General features: G+C 35.3%; 1 protein-coding gene across 4 annotated transcripts in view; it reads right to left on the bottom strand.

Moving 5' to 3' along the window:
• LOC131688162 (syntaxin-16) overlaps window positions 1-26,427 on the bottom strand; it is a 515,695-nt gene that overhangs the window by 73,988 nt on the left and 415,280 nt on the right. For all 4 annotated transcript variants that reach the window (XM_058972354.1, XM_058972476.1, XM_058972541.1 and 1 more), the window contains one exon: window positions 23,805-23,892. In XM_058972354.1, the coding sequence (XP_058828337.1) occupies window positions 23,805-23,892 (88 nt within the window). The remainder of the gene's footprint in view (window positions 1-23,804; window positions 23,893-26,427) is intronic.

The raw sequence follows: 26,427 nt of genomic DNA, 5'->3' as shown, positions 1-26,427 counted from the left end.
GTCAAGTGCCAGATTTTGCCAGATATTTTTAATTGAACTGCCAGATTTTCTTTGAAAAATAGTGGCAACCCTGGATGGGAGAGGAGTGAATTTTGCTTTTAGCCGCTAGAACACTAGGCGTGTTTCGAAATTCAACATTGCTCAACAATTGGTCATCGATGACCAAATTGTTGAGTTAAACATGGCCGCCGCGATTTTTTTCGGTGAGCAAAAGAGAAAGTTTTGCTCTGTTGTGATACAAAACTTCGGATGCAACATTGCACGTTGGAGAGCTGCGACACCCATGCCCCTCTCGCTGCTGAGCGGCAAAGAGAAACTAAAATAAGCTGGTACCAGTGATGCCACATTTTATATTATTTACCGGGAATAAAAAAAATCGCACTACTTTTTCAGAAAATTTGTACCGAAATTTACAGCAATAAGTTAATGCAAACGTTTTGCTAGTTGAATAATATTTGGTTAATTTGGGTGTTTTATACATCAACCTTTCCAATCTCGCTTTATTTTTCCGTCAATAATAAATAAAAAACACTGAGTTCTTAGTGCAAAAATCATTTGTTCTATTGTTAAGGTTTCAATAATAAGTTCATTCGCCAGCAAATCATTTGTTTGGAGTAGTCAAATTACAAAATATATTTGTATTACACACCAAAGAAAAACAGTTTCCGTAAATTTATATGTCCTATATACACTTTCTCAATATTACTAGGTATTAGAAATGTCAAATAAAACTATTGTTTTACCATTTTATCTCCAAAAATATGTACCATGCTGTAGTTTCCTTAGACATCATTTTAATCTGTACCTATACAATTCAAAAAATCTGCAGCTTTATAGAAACATCTGTACTTTTGGTAGCACTGCGCGGTACGCATACAGATCTGTCAATCGCGCTTCTCATTCGTTCTTGAAATGATGGTGGGGGCATGCAGTCGGCCGAAATAAATTCCCATTCTCACAACATGTGGTCGGCACCCAGCATGCTATCTCTTTCGCTTCTTTTACCTGTTGTATAAGCTTCTTTCAAGAATGCGTGTACCACCGTCAACGAAGTTTTGTCGTCAGTATGCTCTTGGGCTCGCATCTGGTAGGATGGTTGCTAATTGATGCGTGCAGTTGTATGATAAATAGGACACTCAAGTTTTCATTGCGCTCAAATACAGTTTTTCACTATTCTCGGGTTATTTTTGCTATTATCAGTTTCTCGGTGATGGTTTAGCCGATTATCACAAATGCCTCAAATTAAAGGTATGTTTTCCTGCTACAAAATTTCATACGGATCCGTTGTATGGTTCCGGAAATATAAACTGTTAATCGTCCGGTCGCATGAAATTCCCATAGAAGAAGGAACTAAAAAAATCTAAGAATTTGAATTTGGGATGACAAATATCTTTAAAATGCATGAAACATCGAGATTTCAACCAAACCATTTTTGGTGTTTAGATCATATGGGCATCCTTCCTATACATTATGCGAACATTATCCTGTTTCTCCTACCAGCTGATCAAGACGACTAAACTCAAACCGCTGATTACTGGTTCAAGTTATCGATTAGATCGGTCTTTTCTTTTACAAAATTTTAGAACTCGAATATTGATTTCTTGTATATAGTTGTCATGTCATGTATAATGAAAGTGTATTACACTCAGGTTTTTTTTACGCGGGGGATACGTACCGCGTTAATTGGAAAATCCGCGTAAAAAGCCGCGTTAATTCTTAGAATATTAGAATATTTTTAGAATATATTTAGACTTAGAATATTTTTAAAAGTTTTTTTTTGCACGGATTTCGCAATTAATACGGTTTTTGCAAAAATAAGTCCTTTTGAATGCAAAAGACTTAGACTTTTTCCTACAAAAATGCTGAGTTCTTTTAAATCCAAAGAACTTAGAAGAATTTTGGCAGTTTTTTTGCGCGGATTTCGCAATTATCTCGTTTTTTGCAAAAAAAATATGCCTAGTCCTTTTGAATGCAACAGACTTAGAAGATTTTCGGAAAGATGGAAGAGACGGGTCTGGACTCCTTATGTCCCGCACCTCAACAATATGGGTATTTTCTGAATGGTCTTGACGAGTAGGTGCCAGAAATTGATTTTTGGTGTCATTTTGAAATCCAAGATGGTGACTTCCGGTTTAGCGAAATTCTCTACAACCCATGCAATATGGGTATTGTCAGAATAGTCTTGATGAGTAGGTGCCAGAAATGTGTGTTTGACGGCATTTTGAAATCCAAAATGGCGATTTCCGGTTTGGCGAAATTCGTTATAACCCAATAAATATGTGTGTTTTCGGAATGGTCTTGAAGAGTAGGTGCCAGAAATTGATATTTGACGCTATTTTGAAATCCAAGATGGCAACTTCCGGTTTAGCGAAATTTGCTGTAACCCAATCAATATAGGTATTTTCGGAATGGTGTTAACGAGCAGGTGCCAGGAATAAATAAATAAATAAATCAGCATCTTCAGCCCAAGGTTGTCCATGAAAAATTGATTTTGGAAGCCATTTTGAAATCCAAGATGGTGATTTCCGGCTTAGCGAGATTCTCTACAACTTAACCAATATGAATATTTTCGGAATGGTTTTCGACGAGCAGGAGACAAATGTCGATGTATGACGTCATTTTTAAATTCTAGATGGCGACTTCCGGTTAACCGAAATTCCTGAATGGAAAATCTGGGCGATCATCCAAAACATCCTCGAATATAAGATCTAATCATAAACCAGCGAAATGTAAAATATTTTTGTGTGTGCATCTTGAAGAGTGCGGTGAGAATGGAAATGAGAGAAGAAAGAGATGTATGTAATGTGAGTTGGGGGTTTTAATTGATTCAAATTAAACACATTGCTAAAATGCAAGTAAATTCAACTGCTTAATTAAAGCTATTTGTACATCCCATACTGATTGGGTTATAGCGAATTTCGCTAAACCGGAAGTCGCTATCTTAGATTTAAAAATGGCGTCATTATCAATTTCTGGTACCTACTTCAAGACCATTCCGAAAATATCCATGTTGTTGAGGTGCGGGCCATAAGGAATCTTCCAGACCCGCGTCTTCCAGCTTTCTGAAAATCTTCTAAGTCCTTTGCATTCAAAAGGACTCAAAATATTTTTTTTTTTAAAAACCGTGTTAATTTCGAAATCCACGCAAAAAATAAACTGCCAAAATTCTTCTAAGTTCTTTGCATTTCAAAGGACAGAATTTTTTTTCAGAAAAACATCTAAGTCTTTTGCATTAAAAAAAGGAAATTTATTCATTTCAACTACCATCAAAGGCATTTTGAACATCATTCTTCATTAGATGCACAATATATGTACCTATGTGAAAAACTGGTGCGAGTATTACGTACTACTATTGCACTGGCGGATCGCAATTCATTGCAATTGAGTGAGTTTCAGGCAACCTATATTTTAACTAAAGATTAGGACAAATCAGACTTAAGTCCACGCTGGCACGTAGCCAGAGGGAAGGAGGGGGAGTCTAAAGGGTTACTCCGCTCCCCCACCACATTTTCGGGAATAATGATAAATGATCACAAATGAAAAAAATAATAATTCCAAACAAGCGTGTTTTCAAATTGATGTGAAAATGATATAGAATAAATTTAATAGTAGATTGAGCATTGGCAAAATCAAATTCTTACATTGGCGATCCTGCCGGTTATTGTAAAAAGAATCCAGTTAGAATCCCCCACGCGGTTAAATCAAGTAAGGAAAGAGTGAAAGCGTGTAAACTGAAAGGCTTCCCAAAAACAATATGGCGACTCGAAAGAAAAAAGAATTGTGAAAGCGTGTAAACCACGTGCCTTTTCATACTAGCAAAATTGCTGCTTGGTCGCCTGTCATGAAAAATGGCTGCTTTGTAGCTTGCAAAGAAAAAACTCAGCAACCGCATGCATATATTATATGTGTGTGTGTGTGTTAACCATCCTATCTCCCACTAGCTGGTAGTGATTTACAGAAAAAAGATGTTTGCATGTATTTAAACATTCATGCAAATAACTTGGTTCACGGATTTAGAAAGGTGTTAGCTCAATTGACTTTCCGATGACCCATTTCGTGTACAGTGCCAGACATGTTCCGAGGTCATCGTTCCATCAACTAGCCCCGCCTTACTGTAATGTTTGTATCAATTGGATTGTAACATTACAGTAAAACTTTCGATTCCATTTAAGCAGGAAATCGACGCGTATTTAGTATATTGGTTCAATTTGTATATATACAACATAACACATGTGTACTAGAAAACTTACCATTTTTGCAGTTTTCTACCTTCATTCCTATCTCTCATTTATGTCTCCTTTGACTCTCATCCACATTTCTTGAATTCCTGGTTATTTAGGAAAGAAAAGGAGAAATAATAAAAAAGAACCAATAGACTCCGTGTTTTCCTCAGCGCTTTCGTTTCGTTGGACTTGTGTAAGTTGTTCCATTGGAGATCTCCAAGGGGCTGTAATTAGAGGAAGATCTGACTTCTATCCAGAAGTATCAGTTTTTCACATTAATAAATTATATGTGTGCACTGCAAATCAATCCCGTGTATAATGCAACCATTTTTTGAACATTTATATGTACATATACACACATATACACACTTATATACTTACATAGATACACACATGTATACATAAAAAATATACACATGCATTCATACACACATACATATACAAATACGTACATACATATACGCATTGTAATACATGTACACACACATACACAACTACATACATATAGTCGAGTTGAAGGAGGACCCCACGATTAACAGCTCAACTATACAAGACATTATTACCACATCACTGGGTGAAAGTGCAGAAGTTAAAGCCTTAAGCCCGTAGACAGTGATTATGTATATAGACCAGGATGATATCAGGACTGTAAACGAGCTAAAAGGTGGACTTAAGCTGCATTTTAACCTGGGCAAGTTGCACATGACGATCCGGTTAACTAAGGATTACGGAGGGGCTCAGACAGCGATGATTCTTATTTTTTTCGGATGTAACTGACAAGTTTTCGTTATGATGATAAATAAATTACAAATTACTACCCCATCGATCACTCGGACTACAATCGCGCACAAATTTGTATCAACATCCCTTCTTCATTCCTAAAAATCAACGCGTTTGAGCTCCATGAAAACTCGAATCCAGTGCCCCGACCATTGCCTCACCACCCGAGCCAACACGCCAAACAAGGATGGCTCCAACAAACAGCTTCAACTAGATAGGGCGATAACAGAAACAGGGTGAAAAATAAGCTCATTACCCTATATGCCCTTGCTGAAAAAATAATAGAAAACATCTCTTATATCAGAAATCCCATTATTGTTGAAACAGAAAACCCCCAACTAGAAGAATACAATAATTCGCAACTGCCGAATGACAATCAATGAACTCATTCTATGTGCAAAGGTCGAAAGAAAAAATCTGGCTAAGTATTTCCTATTATTTCAAATCCTATTAGAAATGTATTCGCTCGCTTGGGATCAGTTGCCGGGTTGCTATTTTATATTAAAATCATTATACCGATACGAAAAAACTGAAAAATATTAATGAACTACAAGATTCCTGTGCCCTTCGCTCCTTCTCTCAACACCTCGTCCGCAGAGAACACGAATAAACAAGAACGAGTATTTTCGGGCTTGCCGGAGAATTGGTGATCAAGAATAAACTTTGCAACCTTAGGCTGGAAAAATGTTAAAATAGAAATAAATACTACTGTGCATCATGGAATCTCATATTCTCGTTGAAGAGCATGGTGATCATAACTTGCTTCCTTTCACTCTCTTGTCCACGGGATTTTAATCCAAAAAAAACACTCAATAGCACCAATAAGATAAGTTCAATAAGATGTAACAATCCCGAGGCGAAGTTTTTTTTTATATTATGTGCGCAAGACTGACACTTTCGTGATGGTACTGAGTGATTTGTTCGCGGACAGAGAAAATGGAACGTAATAACATGTAACTTAAATAATGATTTTAATCATTCCGCACAAAACGGAATTTTCACTTAGGCGTCATCGGTGGGTACTTCCTGATTGTTTCTTTTTTTCCTACTTTGGATGGAAACGGGATTGTCACACCATGTAGAAGTTGCCTTATTGCAGCCTAACTACTTTGACCATATGAAATTGGTACTCTATATACTTTTCACAGTCTTATACAGAGGAATGTGCAACACTGTAAATTTATGATTACTTTGATTCTGGTAACCCCGCAGCATTTAACACATCAAAACAATATCACATGAAATCAGATTGAGCTCACCAAAGCATTCCGTTGTGTCATCCTACGTCTACTGCACATATTGTATGCGGTATACTTTATGCAGAACCATTCTTTGCATGTATATTGGTTGGAACTAAATATATCGATGCAATTATCCAATTGGAAAATGCCACGAAACTCTTTCACCAACCATTGCTTCCATGCTTCGCATTTTCTTTCCACTACACCTGCCACTATTTCCCGAGTTAGCACAATCAAATACTTCTTTTATTGTCGGTATCTATTACATGCAACTATTTTGTGAATCACCAAAAGGAATATTAGCGCAATGTCATCCGGTAGTACCCACTCAAAACTTCTCACAAAGAGCGAGCAAATCAACACGACCGACGCCTTCGGCTTAACATCCCCAGGAAGTTTCACTTTCCAGCAACCGCATGCATATATTATATTTCGCAAAAATCGCCTTAAGGGCCATCCATATACCACGTGGACAATTTAGGAAAGGGTAGAGGTCACGAGAAAGTTCATGCTTGTCCATTGGGTAATGTCCACGTCGTCATATTTTTGTCTTTTATATAAAAATGAAACAAATTTGTATTGTCATTGGTGTGAGCGGTTATATTCAAATTTTTTCAAGATTTTTAAATAGTCCAAGTGCTTATAACAGCAAAGTATATGCGTGTGCATCACGTGTGAAAACTGAAAACATGTATGAAGACTATCATCGAAAAAATCATAAGAACTCGCACGAAAAAGAATCAGAATTTTTTATCTAGGGTAACTGCTCCCTAATTCATCTTAGCCCCTCTATTCATCTCACCCATTTGAACACATTAGTTAGAGCAGTATCTGCTATCTCTATTCAACGCATTAGCTCAAATGGTAGGATGAATAAGGGTACGTTGTGCTCGACTTTTCGCTTCGTTCAAACGCGAGTATTTTACATTTCCCAGGAAAATTTTTTAAACTGTACTGCTTCTTAGGAACGAAGCAAAGATGATGATACCTATTTAAGCGCAATCCACTAACTCTAAGTCGAGTTATCAACGAAATAGTGTGATATCCTGTTTAATGAGATGAATAAGGGCTCGTCTACCCTAAATCACTTGATGCAATCATCTGTAACATGGTCTAATCACATCAATTTTGGATTTCATAGCTAGAGGTTGAAACCAACGAACCAATTCAAGAATTCAAAGGTTATTTGTGATGAATCTTTGAAATGTAAATATAAAATATCATAAGTCGTTGAGATTTGAACGATTTTCATAAGGTTTGCTTCATATTAGTCTTCCACATGGGAAAATTTTCTAAATCCCATTTTTATGAAACTACCCATTTTTTGAAAGTCCACATGGACACCGTAGGGAGGGGTAGGGGTTTATGAATCGTCCACACTTGTCCACGAGGGGGTCAGAAAAGAGGGGTTTTTTGTCCACGTGGTAAATAAACGGCCCCTTACAGTACGCCACATCGCAATTGAATAAAAAAAGCTCGCGCATAAATATCAGCAAAAATACCTTGCCGCAATGAAAACTAGGCATGACGGTTCGGGACAACCACATTATATTTAAATCACAAAACAAATAGTTTTACTTTTGTTCTAACATAATAACATCGCATAATTGCATATACTCAATCGTAAGACTAAAACAAAATGGCCGCCAGCATAAAATATTACCGCTACAAAGCTTGGCATGGCAGATCAGGACGATCGCATTGTATTTAGCTAAATGCCTTGAGCAACACGATTTTTTGAGTCATTAATGCATTGCTCGTATACGCACACCAGCGTTAGCAACGACGAGCCAAAGGGCTCGCAGCAACCTCGAACGGCCATCTTTTTGCTTACGATCGCCTCACAGGTAAGACGTGCTCCTGTTGGTCTCATTTAAGTGTAATATCGTGATGGGATATTTTAAAGCAATGCAATCAAATTCTCAAATTTTGGTCTACGTGGTTAATGAATGGCTTCTTGTCTCTCTGGTCGTGACAATTTGGTGTATAAAGTGCTACCCAGCGGTGAAAACACGACCCATGGGCTTTTCCCAAGTAAATTATCAAAAACGGTTCACCAGAAGTTGCCATCTTGGTTTTCAGAATTGCGTCCAAAATCGATCTCTGGTATCTACTCGTAAAGCCTGTTCCGAAAATACCCATATTGATTAGGTTAGAGAGAATTAAGCATTTGCCACAAAATGGGGTAAAATAAATAAAAACAATTGTGGCGAATGGGGGCAGGCGTAGCGTAGTTGGTAAATCGATTGCCTTGTACGCAGCGCACCTGGGTTCGAGCCCCGACCCCGCACATAGGGTTAGAAATTTTCATAAGAGATTTTTCTAACCCGAAGAGGCGAATGACCTTAAGGTTAAAACCTCTATAATCGAAATAAAAAAAAAATTGTGGCGAACGTTTCAGTGGCATTCAATTTTTGAACCACAATATAAAATTAATTCACTTCGTAAATATTCTATGGGCATACTTTTTCGATCGATCTATATATCTTCTTTCTATAATACTCAGCAAATGATCAAAAAACTTTTAAGCAGGTTTTCACTTGTTCAACAAATATTTTGGTTGTAGTACAGAACCTACGAATCAATTGTCGACAACCGACCAGTGATGGCAACCGACCAGTTTCCCCTACCTACTACGAAACTATATGAAGTGAAACAACGAGAAAAATGTTAGCCATTCGTTAGGTGTAACATTTTTGTAACAAATAATTCAAAATTATTTAAAGCCATATTTAAATGTTTTTGAAACCAAATTGTTTGTTAGAAATTCAGAGTTTGGTAAATAATGTCTTTGATGCGGTTGGCCAACACGAATCGGTGCCGAAGTTGATCATGTGTGGCCTCAATAATACTGTACAAAGATAATGTGGTCAATCGATAAAACTGATTCAAAACCTTTATAATAATTTTTAAAGCTTGTATAAAATCACAACTAAAATAAGATTGAAACTTCATGAATCCAGTACTAAAACTCAGAGTTTTTTTTTGGAAGCATTTTTAGTAGATTTACTGATATTAATATATACTGGTGACTGTTATTAAGGTCCATATAAGTTCTAGAATATGAATTGACCAATTTTACACAAACTCGAATTCAAATTCCAATTAGTTCCAATTAAAGTTAAAAAATTCCTTTCGACAAAAACAACACCGCATTTTATGTAAAATTTGTGAATTTTACATTCATCAAGCAGTGACCGCTGACTTATTCTTTGTTCTGAAACTCTGTGGACTCTCGAAAGTATTTTCAAAATAGCATTGCAACTATTGCGCTTTTTATCTGTTTTCCTAAAAAAATTCAAGGTACCGAAGAGGGGCAGTAAAGCAGTTTTTGCATGTCGCTAAATATTGTATTTAAACACTAAAGTGTGTTTTAACTACGCAAGAGACCTCAATATATTTTACATTCTCGTGTTCGATGATTTTTTTTAAGACGGGTCAGAAAACGTAGAAAAACATCTATGGTCCCTTAAGTGATTGGTATACATCAGCAACATTGAACGTATTATTGTTTGAATTATTTTCCAACAGTAAATATACTGTTTGTTTAGGCTTAGGTGCTTTTCTGATCTAACAGGTAGGGTGATAATAGAAACAAGGAGAAAATCTGCTCATTACCTTATATTTTCATAAAAATATACAGGCATTTTCCAACGTCAACGAAATAAGCAGATTGGAAGCTACACCACTAATTTTGTTCTACCGACTCTCACTTTTTCCGCAACTTTTTACCAAGTTTTATGCAGCCGAGCTAACCAAGATCTAAGTACAGGTGACGTTTGTTTTGTTGAAACTCGGAAAATGTATTACTGAAAATCAGTAAATTGAAGCCACGTTGCTGAACTATCAATTGAAAAAATTAACTGACCGTTCAGCTGTGCGGAAAACACCGAACTGAAGATGAGATATTCAAATTTTGAATCTTCAAAAGCGCGAACAATTTTGAAGAAACTACTTACCACCGAATCAAACTTAAATTATAAATGCTAATAACAGTTTTGGTTTCATCTCAATTAATGCCGGAAGCATTGAGACGAGTACATATAGACCTTTTTAGTTGACCCAACACGAAAAACACTCAAATAGCTATATAATTAGCTGTAGGAAGCTAAAAAATGCATTTAAAGAATAGTCCATAAAGGAAGAGTATTCTGATTGCAATTGAAAAGCGAGATAGTGAACTTGTTCTTTGTTTATTGTCTTATTTTCAGAGTGCGCAACTAGTGTTTAGGATAAGCAATTTATCAACTAAAATGTACATAAGATGCGCATAAGTTGCCCAGGCCGAAAATAGGCAAAAACGACAGGCGCAAGTCCAATCAGTTTCTAAACTGCTCACTCGACTGACACGCAGAAGTGAAACTTATTCACCAGCAATTCAATACTAGCGCATGCCAAATAACTGGTGCATTGGTATGTGTACTTTAAAAGTCTCTTTCCTCTCGATGCCGTTTGTTGACCAAATCATCGGCCCTCACCGTACGATGGATTGTTGAGCTGTCTGATGTGATGATCTCTCTCTCGCGCAACATAATCAAGCTTTGTTTATGTTGCACACTGGTGTCACAGGGCGTCGCTTTACTCTCCCGCAACAAAAAGTCATCAAAATACCGATGAGTTGCTGGTGGATTTTAGAACGTGCCTACTGTTTATTTGTTCGCAGTCAAAGAAAACGCTCAATATTTCGGCAAACGACTTTACAGAAACTTTTGAAATTCTACAAGTACTCCTCAAAATATGCAACTTTGACAATAATAGACAGTGTTTGCTTCCGATTTTGTTTTGTTGCGGGGACGGTACTGGTCTACATCTTGATATTTTTGGAATAGCATAGGTTTTGTCGCGTGTGGTTTTGAATGTTCGTTGATTTGATGGCACTGGTAGCGCCTATATGACGGGTGATGTTGATCGAACTGAAATCACGAGAGGATTTAGAGTGCGGCGTGGGTGGCGGTGGAAGATTCTCTTTGGGGTCTTTCTCTTCTGCTCACTACTTGGTCGTTTCGACATTTAATACTCGATTAGTAAAAACTTTCGGCTTGCGATATGTATTGGAAAGTTGGTGCAAAGTATTATAGTGATGTCGTGGTAATCGAAGGAGGGGGTAAACAGGGAGAGACTCTTAGTGTTGCTTGCGTCCTGTTCTGGATTTTCTCCAGAAATCTTTATTTGTTTGGTGTTTGGTTTGTTTTGGCCCTCTGAGTCATATTCAGTATGCTAGTTGTATCCATTGACTTGAGTGCTTTCATATGCGTTTGAGTAGAATATGCACTGTATTGATGATAGTCATGTTGGCCATGCTCAATCATGAACATAGTAATATTGTTGCCTGATTATTGTCGTGAAGAGCGTCAACGCCGAGAATCGCTTCTTCCTTTCTTGTATTTTTTGTTTTTTGCACATTGTTCTTATGAGATGGTGGATTGGTTTCTTTTTGTTTCTTTTGTGTCCAGTCTTGTTCTGGTAACTAACATGGAGACAGGCGCACGTCTCGTCGGTTGTGTGTTCGACGTTCAGGTTTGTTCGTTAGAAGTGCGGAGTGGTATAAAATAAGCATTTCAGTTGGCATAACAGCGCGCGCAAATATTGGTATCATGGGGGTCGACAGCTTATTGCTTATTGAATAAATAAATGATAAATCTATTATAAATTCTCGGCAGCCGGCTGCCCAGAGCAAAAAACACATGATACTTTCGAGAGTTACATATATCGAATCACTTATCAAGGTGAATTCAGATTTGTGTGACTTTTTACCCCATCCCACTAACAAAAAACTCCTTCCCGTGGCAAACGTGGAGATGCAGAGGTATACACGGTCTCCAAAACCAACGTTTGTTACACTAACATTCCTTTCCTTCCCCGATGACTGTAAGGACGTGGCCGGCGCCGTTATTGGCCTTTCAAAGTATAGAACTCTCGAAACGTTCACATTTAGGATGGAGAGCTACACCCAGGCCCCATCCGTTGATTCTATGTGCAATTTCGCTCGTTCTGGTCAATCACGGAGTAGCGACTACGAATTGTACGGTCATCATGCTCATGCTCAAATCTTTCCATGTATTACCTCTACAAAGGATAGAGAACCGATTGAACTATTCAATGATTGAATATGATGATTGAACCAAGATGAGACTCATCGAGTGGCTCGCAAACCAAAACAATAATATTCCAATCTGATTCACTCACATCCAAACATCATTCTTAGAAAATATTGAGAGAATGAGAGGCTCTACGACTTAGAATGAACGGGAGTCAATTGAGTGCAGCACAGATGCTTTCGCGAATGCGACAAGCTCAGTGTATACTTCCTGGCGTTCACTTCGTGAGACAAACACAGCAATTGGAAGGATGAGATGTATCAGAAGATGAATGCAGTGGAGTGAATTTCGAATGTATTTTTCCCATACCTGGTTGTTTGCACTTTTTTTCGGAAATAGCATCCAGTGCACTCCATCGTCAAGTTGAATGATCATCGAAAATAAATTTGAGCTGCAGCGCACAAACCATTTGTTTACACTCTTTTCTGGATCGATGATTGAGAGAGCGAAAATGTTACTGCATAGACCGTTTGCTGTGTGAAAAGCTCCCACGTAATTCATACTCATACCAGGGATGCCACATTGAAATCTGTGTTTCGGTCAAAAAAATCTTTTTACCATCTGTGATACCAGAAAAAAATCTATGAAAACCTGTGATAAATTTCCAAAAAATCTGTGAAAAATTACAATATTTTCAAAAATCTGTTGAATTTTAATCATAATGCCAAACATCTGTCATTTGTGAAAAAGAATCTGTGATCAAAAATTGCGCAAAAAATCTGTGACATTACAGAAAAATCTGTGAATATGGTAACCCTGACGCATACTCGTGAACAGGTTAAATGTGTGCCAGGGCATGGCATGTATGAGATTATATCGTTTGCCGGCAAACACCAATGAGACATATTTGAGTGGAATACACCTTGTCGGGCGAAAGCAAAGCAAATAAAATGGACTTTTACACTTTTACAAGCGAGTTCATTATGCTGTAGCGTGTATTCTCATTCAATTTGTTTCGTCATCGATTATATTGTGTTGGTATAATGCCGAAGCTCTATTTCGTCTAAAATGCAAAGAAGGCATAATCCTAATTCGGAAAATGCACGAAACGATGCAATGCATTATTTGCATTGGGGAAATGTTTTGGGTGTAGTAGTGTAAAAGATTGATAAATAGATTGTCAAAGTAAATTTGACATAAGATTTTGGCGTTCAGATGCTTTTTAGTTGCACAATGATCCAACTAGCGGAGGTCCAACTAAAAAGCAGTCCAGTTAAATAGAATCCAACCAGCGAATCACGACTGTATATGTTTTCCTGAGAAGCTGGTCAAAGCAGAAACAAAACAACAACTGCTGAAGCCACTACAGAGGAACACCTCAGTCAGTCTTAGTTGGATCATCGAGTACACGCAGAATTTTATTTATGTATCGATAGCATACTTTTATATCTGCCTCTCCTTTCTTCTGCTGTAAATTTTATGCATTGAACATATTCGGTCTATCCATTCATTGAATGCTTACTAGAAGTATATGCAATTTCGAGAAATTCGTTTGTTTATATTAACGATTTCTCTGACGTCACCGAAAACTATCAATTCGCAGAGTAGCAAGCCTCGTTTCTGTGAGCCGTGCAATTTGCCCACCTTTCTCTTCTATACTTCTTGGGCGCGTCGTATGGGATTTACATGAGTGGACTATATTGTTAATATACAATATTTGGTGAATGTTCTTATCCTGTTGCATGCACATTCGTACCGATATACCGATTCATTAAGGTGGAATGTATATTTTTACTCACATATTCTAATATTGGAATGATATTTCTTATAATTTTCGGTTTTAGATAAATTATTTTTCATCCCACAATATCTTATACACTACAATTACCACATCGAGTAGTTGTGAATTGGATAAAAAGCACTAATTATTAGAAGCAAAAAATACCCATTTTTTGACAGCCCGAATAACTTTCGAAAATAAGCAATTTGAATACATACAATGGGTGAAGTTTTTCTATCGTGTTTATCTACCCGAATTTTCGATTTACTCGCTCTTTCCTTCTCTCTACACGCTTGATTCCAATTGCACATCAAAGGGTTACAGTAGAGCACGTTTGGATAAATTGAATCGATTCGAATCGCAATTCAGATCAAAGTTGTTTTTGTGAATTAGAAAAAGAAACTGCAATAAGAATTGTTTTGATTCTTTTCTTTTTGCTTATCGCTATGAGAATAAATGGGACCATTTAATTCGTTAATATAAATCAATAACTTATTTTCACGAATTATTGCCCATGTATCTATCGTATCTCACATCAAAGAAAGTAAATAACGGAACAAAATAATTGTTTTAGGGGATAGATCCAAATAAATGATAATTGGATATAGATATAGATGGTAAAATGCAATATTTTATGAATTTTCTTAAATAGGGATACGTCAGATTAAAATATTAATTAACTCTAGAAATAATTAAACAGGTATAAGATTCTGTCAGTTTCTGTTTTAATGTACTTATTATTTTATTCATAAAATCGTCAAAATTTTGTTAGCAAATAAAATCGTTGTTAAAATGAAATGTAAACGAAAAACCAAATTCCAGAGTGTCTAATGAATAATAATTTAAAGCCACTCTTAACTAACCCAAACAATCAATCAATCAATCAATAATCGCAGAATGATTATTTATAGAGATTAAAAACCTTTTTCGTCTACAGATGGCATTACATTTATGTCCTTTGTGATTCGTATGGGATTTACAGGAGTGTACTATATTGTTAATATACAATATTTGATTCTTTTTAACGTTCCATACTGGACGATTTGATCAATCAGTTTACAAATGATGATAATGATGATAGATGGGCAAAACGATTCAGTTTGGAGAGTGAATCGTGTCCGATATACTCACTAAACTGATCGACTCTTTTGATCAATTCAGTGATTCGTTTCAGAACTTTGAAAAATATTTGAGACGAAACGGGAAAAATGCATTTATTAGGCGTTTAGAGGGTGGGCCCACTTAGAAAACACGGTTGAATCAATAGAGGATGATTCGCAGGACTCTGATGACTTATGAACATGTTAATAATTAAAAAATAACTTTAAATGTTGGAATATATGGAATGGATTATAATATTTCAAATGTTTATTAATTTCGCATATTTGTTCATTTTTCATGCTTCATAATACAAACAATTTATCAAAACGCTAATCTATTTTACCCCACATTATTCCAAGGATCCATTTAGATCGTCCTATAATATATATATATATATATATATATATATATATATATATATATATATATATATATATATATATATATATATATATATATATATATATATATATATATATATATATATATATATATATATATATATATATATATATATATATATATATATATATATATATATATATATGTATCAATAGGGCATTTCTTGCTAAACAACAAATAAATAAATTTAGCTGCTGCTTCCTGCTACTCTACAGCTAGCCCAAAACAACCAAAAAACCTAAAAATGAAGAGATAGTGAGTTGGTCAATTCTGCAAAAAGGTGTGTTTTGAAAGCATCTACAACTTTCTACAATATCGAAAAACTGTAAAAAAATCAAATAATAAGTTACAGTAAAACCACTTTTAAGGGGGTATGCCGACATGTACTTCAATAACTTTCTTCGCTTAATAAATATCTATTTCGGTCTCCCCTACAATAAATTGTCACTCCTTCAGTGAATCGCAGCTCTTTAAAAAAGAATCGCAATTCATTCGCTCTTTCTGAAGAGTCGATTCTTTTGGTCGATTCGCGATTCATTCGCCCATCTCTAATAGGAACCCACCATTAGTGCATGAATACTCCGGTGGATGAAGACGCTTTCAACAGCAAGAATAAAATTATGTTATCAACTGACATTCACATTAACGCTGTATGAAGGGCTAAAATGGGCATACCGGCTTGAACCTTCGTTCGAACCGGTCACAAATCTTGATAGCTCCTGGTTTACCTAGAGTTTTTCAACAGTAACAGTCTTTCTCAAGGCTGCCTATATTTTCGCTCGATCAGTCTTTCTCAAGACTACCTATATTTTTTCGACAATTAGTCTTTTTCAAGACTACCTACTTTTTCTACTCAATCAGTCTTTTTCAAGACTAAAACATTTTTCAAGAACAATTCAGCCTAAAAAACTACAAGGGGCAGCCCTATGGGGTTGTACGAGCTGTAGACGTAGGACTATACTACTTAAAGTAAAATATTTATTTTCTTAGTGCATTTATAGTAATAATAAATCAAACATATTTCTTACGTATGGTGTAATCACAACCAATCAACATCGAATATTACATGTTGGACCAAACCTTCTTGTTTATCAGGTCATTTCATTTGGTGATCGAATCCGATTAAACTTGTTTAAGATCTGAAGAAAGTACAGAAAACTGTGACCGAACTAATATCTGGAACTAAATCTTTATAGCATAATATTAGCTTGTAAAAACTTTTCGATTGTGTGTGGTAAAAAACCCGGGCCAGTGCAGAAAAATCAAATTTTAGACAATATAATCACATTTCTTGTATAGACCAAGCATTCTAGTTATATTTAGCCATTATTGTAACTTTCTTAAAGTACACATACAAATATAGCGAATGCAGTGGTCTTAATCATATATCGAAACTATAAATATATAAGAATCGAAAACAATTTTATATATGCACAAGATGCGTTTTTGCAACGGTTTTTCAAGTGGCAGTGTATTCATTCATAAATAGGCTTTGTAATATGGACCTATTAGTAGAATCAAAGTACTATAGGCTGAGTGGAAATGAATCACGTGATGGGGAAATGAATCAATGAATTGATCGAACTAAATAATAAACTTTCGTTGTGCGATTTAGTAACAAATTAGATCTATCTACCTACACATTCGCCTCAAACATTAAACCCAAGCGCATAAAGCAAAATGAATCAACGCTGATGATGATGGGTAGAGCGAAAGAGACAACTAATACCACGACACAAACTATTTTGTGTACGAATAATTATACATAAAAATGTGCTGGAAACGAGCACAACACAAAAGATAGCATACGGACAAGCTCATTCGCATTCACTGGGTAGCGTACCTCCACAGGCAGTGTAACGGACTTCTAACTCAGCTACACTGGCTGTAAAAGCACACAGCGCAGTGATCTGCTTCGCCTGCCGCTCAACAGGCAACTGAGCTGCTTCGGCGAAATCCGTCCGTTTAAATATTCGATGATGACGTCATTCATAGAAGCGTAGCGCGATAGGTACACAAATCTGTCGTGCTGGACTAGGGAAGCGCTATCTTCTGTGTGTAAATGCGCGATATTTTGACTAGGTTGTTCATTATTTAAATTTTTAATGTCATGATATCAAAAATCTTTGGGTTTATCTATTGGAATCTATTCTTAGAAGTATTTCGGGGCGATATGTGCAAACAATTTGAAAATTTATCGTGAGATGGCTGAATTATATGCGTTTAAAATTGGACCACTTTTCGTTACATACCATTTTTGTAGAATTTGCAACGTGCACCCCTATATCGAAAACAAAGACGTAGTCCTACATCAAAAATATTTAATTCTTCCAACATGCCTGGGTCCTTCCAGAAAGGCCGTGTGCCAAAAATTAAAGCTAAACGGAAAAGGGTATCTTCTCCACCCGAAAATTCAATTGACTGCAGCAACTCATTCGTTGTTTTATCCGAATGTGAAGTTGATGAAATTTCTAAATTTCCTCGCATTGCGCACAATGCCAATGAGAAGAAAGCGCAATCACCTCCACCTATAACAGTGATGATCTCCGACTTCAAAGCCTTTCGAACTGAGCTATCGACGTTCCTTCCGGACGTAAAAGTCTCTTTTCAGATTGGCCGAAGAGGAGAATGTCGAGTTACAGCGGAGGAATTGATTGGCCACAAACGACTACTCCAGTATCTTACGGAGAAGTTATATAAATTTTATTCATAAGATTTCAAGACAGATAGACCCTTCAAGGCTGTGTTGAAAGGTCTACCTCAAGGTCAAAGTTTGGATGAAATATCCAACGAATTGAAAAATTTACTTGGCTTTTCTCCTTCACAAGTTATTCTTATGAAGAGAAAGGCTACCGGCGATGACACGCCAATACGCTCTGAAATTATCCAGGAGCTATATTTAATTCATTTTAACTGTAATGAGGTTAATAATTTGAAAGTAGTTGAAAACGCACGTTTTATGTTCCACGTGCGAGTAAAGTGGGAACAATATAGACGACATGGGGGCAGAATTCAAAATCTGACCCAGCCTCGTAGATGCCAAGGCTTTGGGCACGGCACAAAAAATTGTCATTTGGATTCCTTGGATTGATCTGTGGTGATAAATCGCACACGAAAGATACTTGTCCGGTGAAAAAAACCACTAAAAATTTCAAATGCGCTAATTGTAGCGAAAATCATAAATCGAATTTCTGGGCTTGTTTTGTTCGAGAAAAAATTATAAATTCTCGTTCTAGACAACAAATAAAAAATGTACCTACTTCTTCAGGTACACTTCAAGTAAACACGCCCAAACGTGTTAATCCGATTCAAAATAGATTAACAACTTCTTCTACCTCCGTCACACCATCCTACAATGGTATGTCATCTTATGCTTCAGTGGCAGGTAGCAATGCCAAAATAACGGCTACAACTACCACGCCATCAATCTCGTTTGCACCCAACGCTTCCTTTAGTCCAATGGATCTAGGTAGCGTAACGGAAGAAAAATTAAAATACCTACAGGAGTCTATGTTACCTATGATGATTGCCATGTTAAATTCTACCTCCATGTTTGAAGCTTTTCAAGCGGGTTGGGAATTTGCTAACAAAATTGTAATGAAATTAAAGTTTAACAATGACTTTAAATAATCATTTAAATTTATTAAATTGGAATGCTCGTTCATTAAAAACGTGCGAAGATGAATTTTTCAACTTCTTGAGGATACATAATGTGCATATAGCCGTTGCGACCGAAGCTTTTTTAAAACCAAACATTAAATTAAGCATAAGCATAAGTATAAGAGATCGCCCGTAGTTGCTACTCCGTTATTGACCAGAACCAAATGAGGTTGCAAAATGTTAATTGGAACAACATGCTTGGGAATAACACGATGAGCCACATTGTACAATCTATATTGATCCCTGCATGCTGATCAATACCGACGCCGGCCACGTCCGAATTTTTAAAACCAAACATTAAATTGAAGAGTAACTCTAATTTTGTTATTCATCGATTTGATCGAATTGTTGGATTCGGCGGAGGAATCGCAATAGCGGTTAATCGCAGGATCAAACATTCCGTTACGCCGTCTCTTGACACCAAGGTGATCGAGAGTTTGGGTATCGCAGTTGACACTGATCTTGGTACCATTTTTATTGCTGCAGCCTATTTGCCTTTTCAGTGCACTGGCGAGCAAATGAATTTCTTGAAAGGAGACTTACAAAAACTTACAAGAAATCGGTCGAAGTTCTTCATAATCGGTGATTTTAACGCCAAACACCAAGCCTGGAATAATACTCAAAGCAATTCCAACGGTAAACTACTTTTTAATGATTGCTCTGCTGGTTATTATTCAATTTTGTTCCCGAATGGTCCTACATGCTATTCGTCTGTAAGGAATCCATCAACAATTGATATGGTTTTGACAGATCAAAGTCACCTTTGTAGCGAATTGATTACACATGCTGACTTTGATTCTGATCATCTTCCAGTAACTTTTTCATTTTCTCAAGAAGCTGTTTCCAATCCCATTAGCTCACCCGATCAAAAAACCATATCAAAAATATATCAAAATTATTGCTCGATTTGATATTTATATCATATGATCATATAATTTTGATATATGTCGCATGGAACAAATTATGAAAAAAAATTAAATTATATCATGTTTTGATTTGTCAATAATGATATCATATCTTTATCAACCATACTCGATCAGAAATTGACATCAAAATTATATCAAAATAAGTTATTATATCACGGCAAAATATATATCTCTGTTTGATATAAAATATAGCTGGATAGTTGTTAAAATATCAAGTTTTTATACCAAGAAAATGTGTCCGTTATATATTATTATATCTCAGTCCATTTAAGTATGAAGTATTTTGATTGTATCTTAGTTTGATAAAATAATTATATCACACAGACGGATATTTAAGATGTTTTATATCTAATTGAGCGCAGTAAATATATCTGAAAATATCATAATTATATCACAAAAATCCAACTTTTTTATTATTTTTAATTAATAAATCAAATAATTTCTAGTGAAAGATAATACATTCTCTTATGTATTTACATTCAAATCCTATGACAAGACAAGGCCTCTAGGAATGCGATTTGGAGCCAGTTGTTGGGAGGATCCATCTCTGGTGGTATTGTTATAGCTTTGCCAAACTGTCTTGGAAAGACAATATTTTTTTGTGCCTACCAGGTTGAAAAGACACGTTATGGTTGATATAAATATGATATATTATTTGATATCATTATTGACAAATCAAAACATGATATAATTTTAATTCTAATTCGTTCCAAACGAAACATATCAATATTATATGGTTATATGATATAAATATCAAATCCAGAAATAATTTTGATATATTCTTGATATGGTTTTCTGATTAGACGCTATTATTTTTGTTTTTGAATATGTTTTATATTTCTTATAAAAGAACCCGATCAGAAATTAACATCAAAATTATATCAAAATAAGATATTATATCATGGAAAAATATATATCTCTGTTTGCTATAAAATATAGCTGGATAGTTGCTAAAATATCTATTACCAAGAAAATGTATCGGTTATATATTATTATATCTCAGTCTATTTTGACATAAAGTGTTTTGTTGAGTCTTGGTTTGATACAATAATTATATTACACAGACGTATATTTAAGATAGTTTATATCTAATTGAGGACAGTAAATATATGTGAAAATAATAGAATTGTACCACATAAATCCAAATATTATTTTCTTCTGTTTTTTATTAATAAATCAAATAATTTCTTGTGAAAGATAATTCTCATTAGTACAATTTGCATTTAATTTCGCTGTGTTACTAATATTATTATTGTTATTGCGTCGTAGCTACTTGTTAGAAGTTGTTCTAACTTAGAGCTCGCAGTTAGTTCAGCGTACTTTTATAATTAGTTCATTTTTTTCTGAGGCATTCCTGTTTTGCGCGTTACATCCTTAGCATATTTAAAATGCTTATTCCTATTCTTTTGCATGTTCTTCTCTCTTATACTCTTCTTTAATAGTTTGCCTGCAATTTATATACGTTTTGCTTTCATTTCTCTTCAGGGTTTACAGAATGCTGCTCTTTTGGCTTGTCGTATGCCGAAACCGGTCTAATCAAATCTCTAAAGCTACTTGCTGCTTCGTGGGCCTGCAGCGGAACATTTTCTCTGTTGTGTTTTGTAATCAGCGAGTAACTTTACAAAACGTACAATCTCTTATTTATTTACATTCCAACCTATGACAAGACAAGACTACCAGTAATGCGATTTGGAGCCAGTACTTGGGAGGATTCATCTCTGATGGCCTCATTATAGCTTCGTAAAACTGTCTTGGAAAGATATTATTTTGTTGTTCGTACTATGTTGAAAATACAATACCCGATCAGAAAACCATATCAAAAATATATCAAAATTATTGCTCGATTTGATATTTATATCATATGATCATATAATTTTGATATATGTCGCTTGGAACAAATTATAAAAAAAAAATTAAATTATATCATGTTTTGATTTGTCAATAATGATATCATATAATATATCATATTTATATCAACCATATTGTCTTTTCAACATAGTAAGAACAACAAAATAATATCTTTCCAAGACAGTTTTACGAAGCTATAATGATGCCATTAGATATGAATCCTCCCAAGTACTGGCTCCAAATTGCATTACTGGTAGTCTTGTCTTGTCATAGGTTGGAATGTAAATACATAAGAGAATGTACATTTGTAAAGTTACTCGCTGATTACAGAACACAACAGAGAAAATGTTCCGCTGTAGGCCCACGAAGCAGCAAGTAGCTTTAGAGATTTGATTAGACCGGTTTCGGCATACGACAAGCCAAAAGAGCAGCACTCTGTAAACCCCGAAGAGGAATGGAAACTAAATGTATATAAATTGCAGGCAAGCTATTAAAGAAGAGTATAAAAGACTGGAACATGCGAAAGAATAGGAATAAGCATTTTGAATATACTAAGGATGTAAAGCGCAAAACAGGAACGCCCCAGAAAAAAAAATAACAAATTATAAAAGTACGCTGAACTAACTGCGAGTTCTAAGTTAGAACAACTTCTAACAAGTAGCTGTGATGGTAATAATAATAATCAAATTAGTAACACAGCGAAATTAAATGAAAATTGTACTAATGAGAATTATCTTTAACAAGAAATTATTTGATTTATTAATAAAAAAAAGAAAAAAAAATTTGGATTTATGTGATACAATTCTGATATTTTCAGATATATTTACTGTCCTCAATTAGATATAAACTATCTTAAATATCCGTCTGTGTGATATAATTATAATATCAAACCAAGACTCAACAAAAAGACTTTATATCAAAATAGACTGAGATATAATAAGATATAACCGATGCATTTTCTTGGTATCAAAACTAGATATTTTAACAACTATCCAGCTATATTTTATAGCAAACAGAGATATATATATTTTTCCATGATATAATATCTTATTTTGATATAATTTGGTGTTGATTTTTGATCGGGGACTTAGGTAATTCGCATTTCTAATGCCAAAAGATCTTGACTCCTACGGTAGCAGACAAAGGGTTAAGTCGTCGGTAAACTATAAACTTGCACATATGACCCTTCCACGCTTTACTAAACTTTCTCCCTTCAACTCCTTGCTCTCCCTTGAGTACTATGGCTCCTAATATTGAAAAATATACTTCACCTTCCAGTTCCTTGCTAATTAAATGCCGTAACAACAGTTGACAAATTGACTCTATAGGTCGTTAACAAAAACATGGTTAAGAAAAAAATGGTAAAAATATGATTTTGAAGCGTCCTCAAAAATAACACAAACGAATTGCACAGACATAGAAACATTAAAAATTATGACGAACAGTATTATAAACAATTTCCGACAAAAATCGTTGCAATCACCAATTGCAACGATTAGCTCTCTTTATAGTTTATAAGTTAATTTTTAATATTTGTTAAGCTCCTTATTCACATGACAAGTGGGCTTAAAACTACAAGTATACTTCTACTGCCCAAATCACTTAACTGCGAAATCATATTATAACTTAATAATTAACCGAATCATGTAAACAAAAGAGATTAAAAGTCACCACTTGTGGCTGAACACCAAATAAATGTAATGCAAACTAAACAATATAATCAAATACAAATTAAAAAATAAAAACCAGGAAGAGATATTTGGGCAAAGCTTTTACTGGTGAAATTGTCGTTACGCAATACTTACCTTCAGTTCGTTTTCAGGATCTTCATTTAGCACCGACCTTACTTTTGTATCATGAATGCGAAGCAGATCTTCTATTCGAGTTTCAATTCTGAAAAAAAATCAATGTGCAACAATTAAAACATACATATTGTGTCAACGAATCCCTTTATGCTGCTTGTTTTGAAAACCAATCTATTTTATCAACCTTTTCTTCGTTCTTTTTAAAAAAAATGTTAAGAAAGTTTGAATTTATGTAAAGGCATAAAGCAATGATTTCATTACATCAAACTTATATTATTTTGGTAGTACATTTTTCAGTGAAATAAACAAGCCAAAGTTTGTAAAAATACATTGATAATTAACGGAGTTATGGCTTTTTCCCCGAAACCCTTTTTCATTTAAGAGGTTTGCGGTGATCACGATTGAAAACCAATAAATAATAATTTTTCCTGCATTCGAGAACGTTTTTCCTAAAAACAAAATCGCTGTTTTAAGCTATAAAAATTGTATAAACAAATTCTTGAGCTTGAGCTTGTGCGACCACCCCTGGCTGCAACTCCGTTATCGATCTGGACTAGCTGAAGTTGCACAGGGAATCTGTAGATAATTATGCTTGGGAGTAGCGAAACATCTTTCAATGTGCAACTCCTGGTAATCCTAATGTGTTTATTGATCAATACCGACGCCGGCAAGGCCCGAACGTAGATCGCGGAAGGAAAGGGAAGGAGTAGTTAGTCCGATACTTGCTTTTGCTAGAGGCCGTATATACTACTGCGCACTCCACAAGTATCACCGGAGGAGGATATTGGTTAGTAAGTATAGAAGCTGGATTCTACTTCTTCTTTATCGACGTCAGAGAGGTGACTCCACTATCTGGACGAGATATCGATCCATCAACTCATGGACCGGGGACCATCCCTTCCGAAGAAAGACGTGACCACAGATTTTTTCATCTCAGAAAAATCTCAACGACCTCGGCTGGAATTGAACCCAGACCAACTGGAATGAGTGGTGGTCACGCTTACCACTCAACCACCGGCGCCGTCTAAAAAATTGTATTAACAAATTCTTATCCAAAAAACAAAAATTAATGCCAAAAAAATCGTTAAGGTACGCGAAAAATTAATTACAATCAATTGTAAAAAAAGAAGAATATCGGTTGTGTAGTTTTTTGGCAATCGTGATCACGGAAAATCCATTTTTAGAAAAACAACATTTCGAGATAATCGAGTTAAAAATTTCAAATTAACAATGCTCTTTGTAGATGAAGCGCTGTAACTTTCAATCTATTTCTCGGATCTCAAGGGGTTGTACTTTCAGATAAAATAATTTAAAAAATTTCCATTTCTTGAAAAATAAAAAGGTATGTGTACGTTTTTACACTCCAAGCACCCAACCTCAAAATTAGTCGTAACGCTAATTTGAGTTGTTACATCTCAACTCTTTCCCGATCAGCAACACATAACAGAAATATTTCAAAATTATATCTCGCATTATTACTTGTTATAAATTTCTGTTATTTTAACTACTAATGAGACCTAATTTATAACACAATATGTTACAAAAATTGTGTTCTGTTCAGAGTTGCACAAAATCATGACTATCACTTTTTCTTCAAAATGTACGCAAAGCTTCGGTCACAAATCAAAATGATCGTCTTTTTCAGTTGAGAGAACTTGAGCAACCGAAACTGAGCATAGTGAGTACCAACAACAGTGACGAGGGAGAGTGAGAAAAAAAATTGACGGGACACAGAGAGCCGAGTCAAGTGACAACACAATGATAATTTCTCTTTCCTTTTTGTCTACCACGCAAATTCAACAAGGGTAGTTTATATTCACTAAATAATCACCATATACGATTCACTCACTAGCCAGTCGGGGTGGGCGTAGCGTAGTTGGTAAATCGATTGCCTTGTACGCAGCGCACCTGGATTCGAGTCACGACCCCGCACATAGGGTTAGAAATTTTTCATAAGAGATTTTTCTAACCCGAAGAGGCGAAAGGTTAAAACCTTTATAATCGAAATAAAAAAACTAGCCAGTGTTTATTGACCCTTCGCACTTGCCTTAAAATCGATCGAAATCAGTAACATACTGATAGTTAAACTTGAAATATACTTATAGCTTATATGCTCTTGAATTGGTAGTAATGCATGTGGTTTTTTGACCTGGATTACTGCAAAAAATTTTGTCAACAGACAGAGCGTATTTTTAACTAAACGAACACATCAACATGATCAAAACACAACATATATTTCTTTTGACTTACTTGCATTTTAACCCTACCTACTGTGATTGGGTGCTCTAGACTGCGAATAAAGAGATGTTAGTTTTATGTTATTATGGAATCCCATAGAATACAGAATGAATATTATATAATTAAATATGACATTGCATGAGCAATTTACGTGGCTCGCAAACAATGACGGAAACATTTCTCAAACAATTTCGGTTAGCAACCAAACCAATTGTGATGTATTTAAACTGTAATATTGAATTCAAGACTTGCATCGTGCAGAATTTAAAATTTCCTTTGCGAGGCTTAATGACAATAATTTTCAAAACTGATTGTCATTTAGAGGCTTCAGTCAAACTGAGTGAATCAAAGAGCAAAAAGACAGAACATTTTTTTTCGCAAAGGC

Source organism: Topomyia yanbarensis, chromosome 1, assembly GCF_030247195.1.
Source record: "Topomyia yanbarensis strain Yona2022 chromosome 1, ASM3024719v1, whole genome shotgun sequence".
Classification (NCBI taxonomy): Eukaryota; Metazoa; Arthropoda; class Insecta; order Diptera; family Culicidae; genus Topomyia; species Topomyia yanbarensis.
The sequence above is the reverse complement of the archived record's forward strand: the minus strand, read 5'-3'. Positions and strand labels throughout refer to the sequence as shown.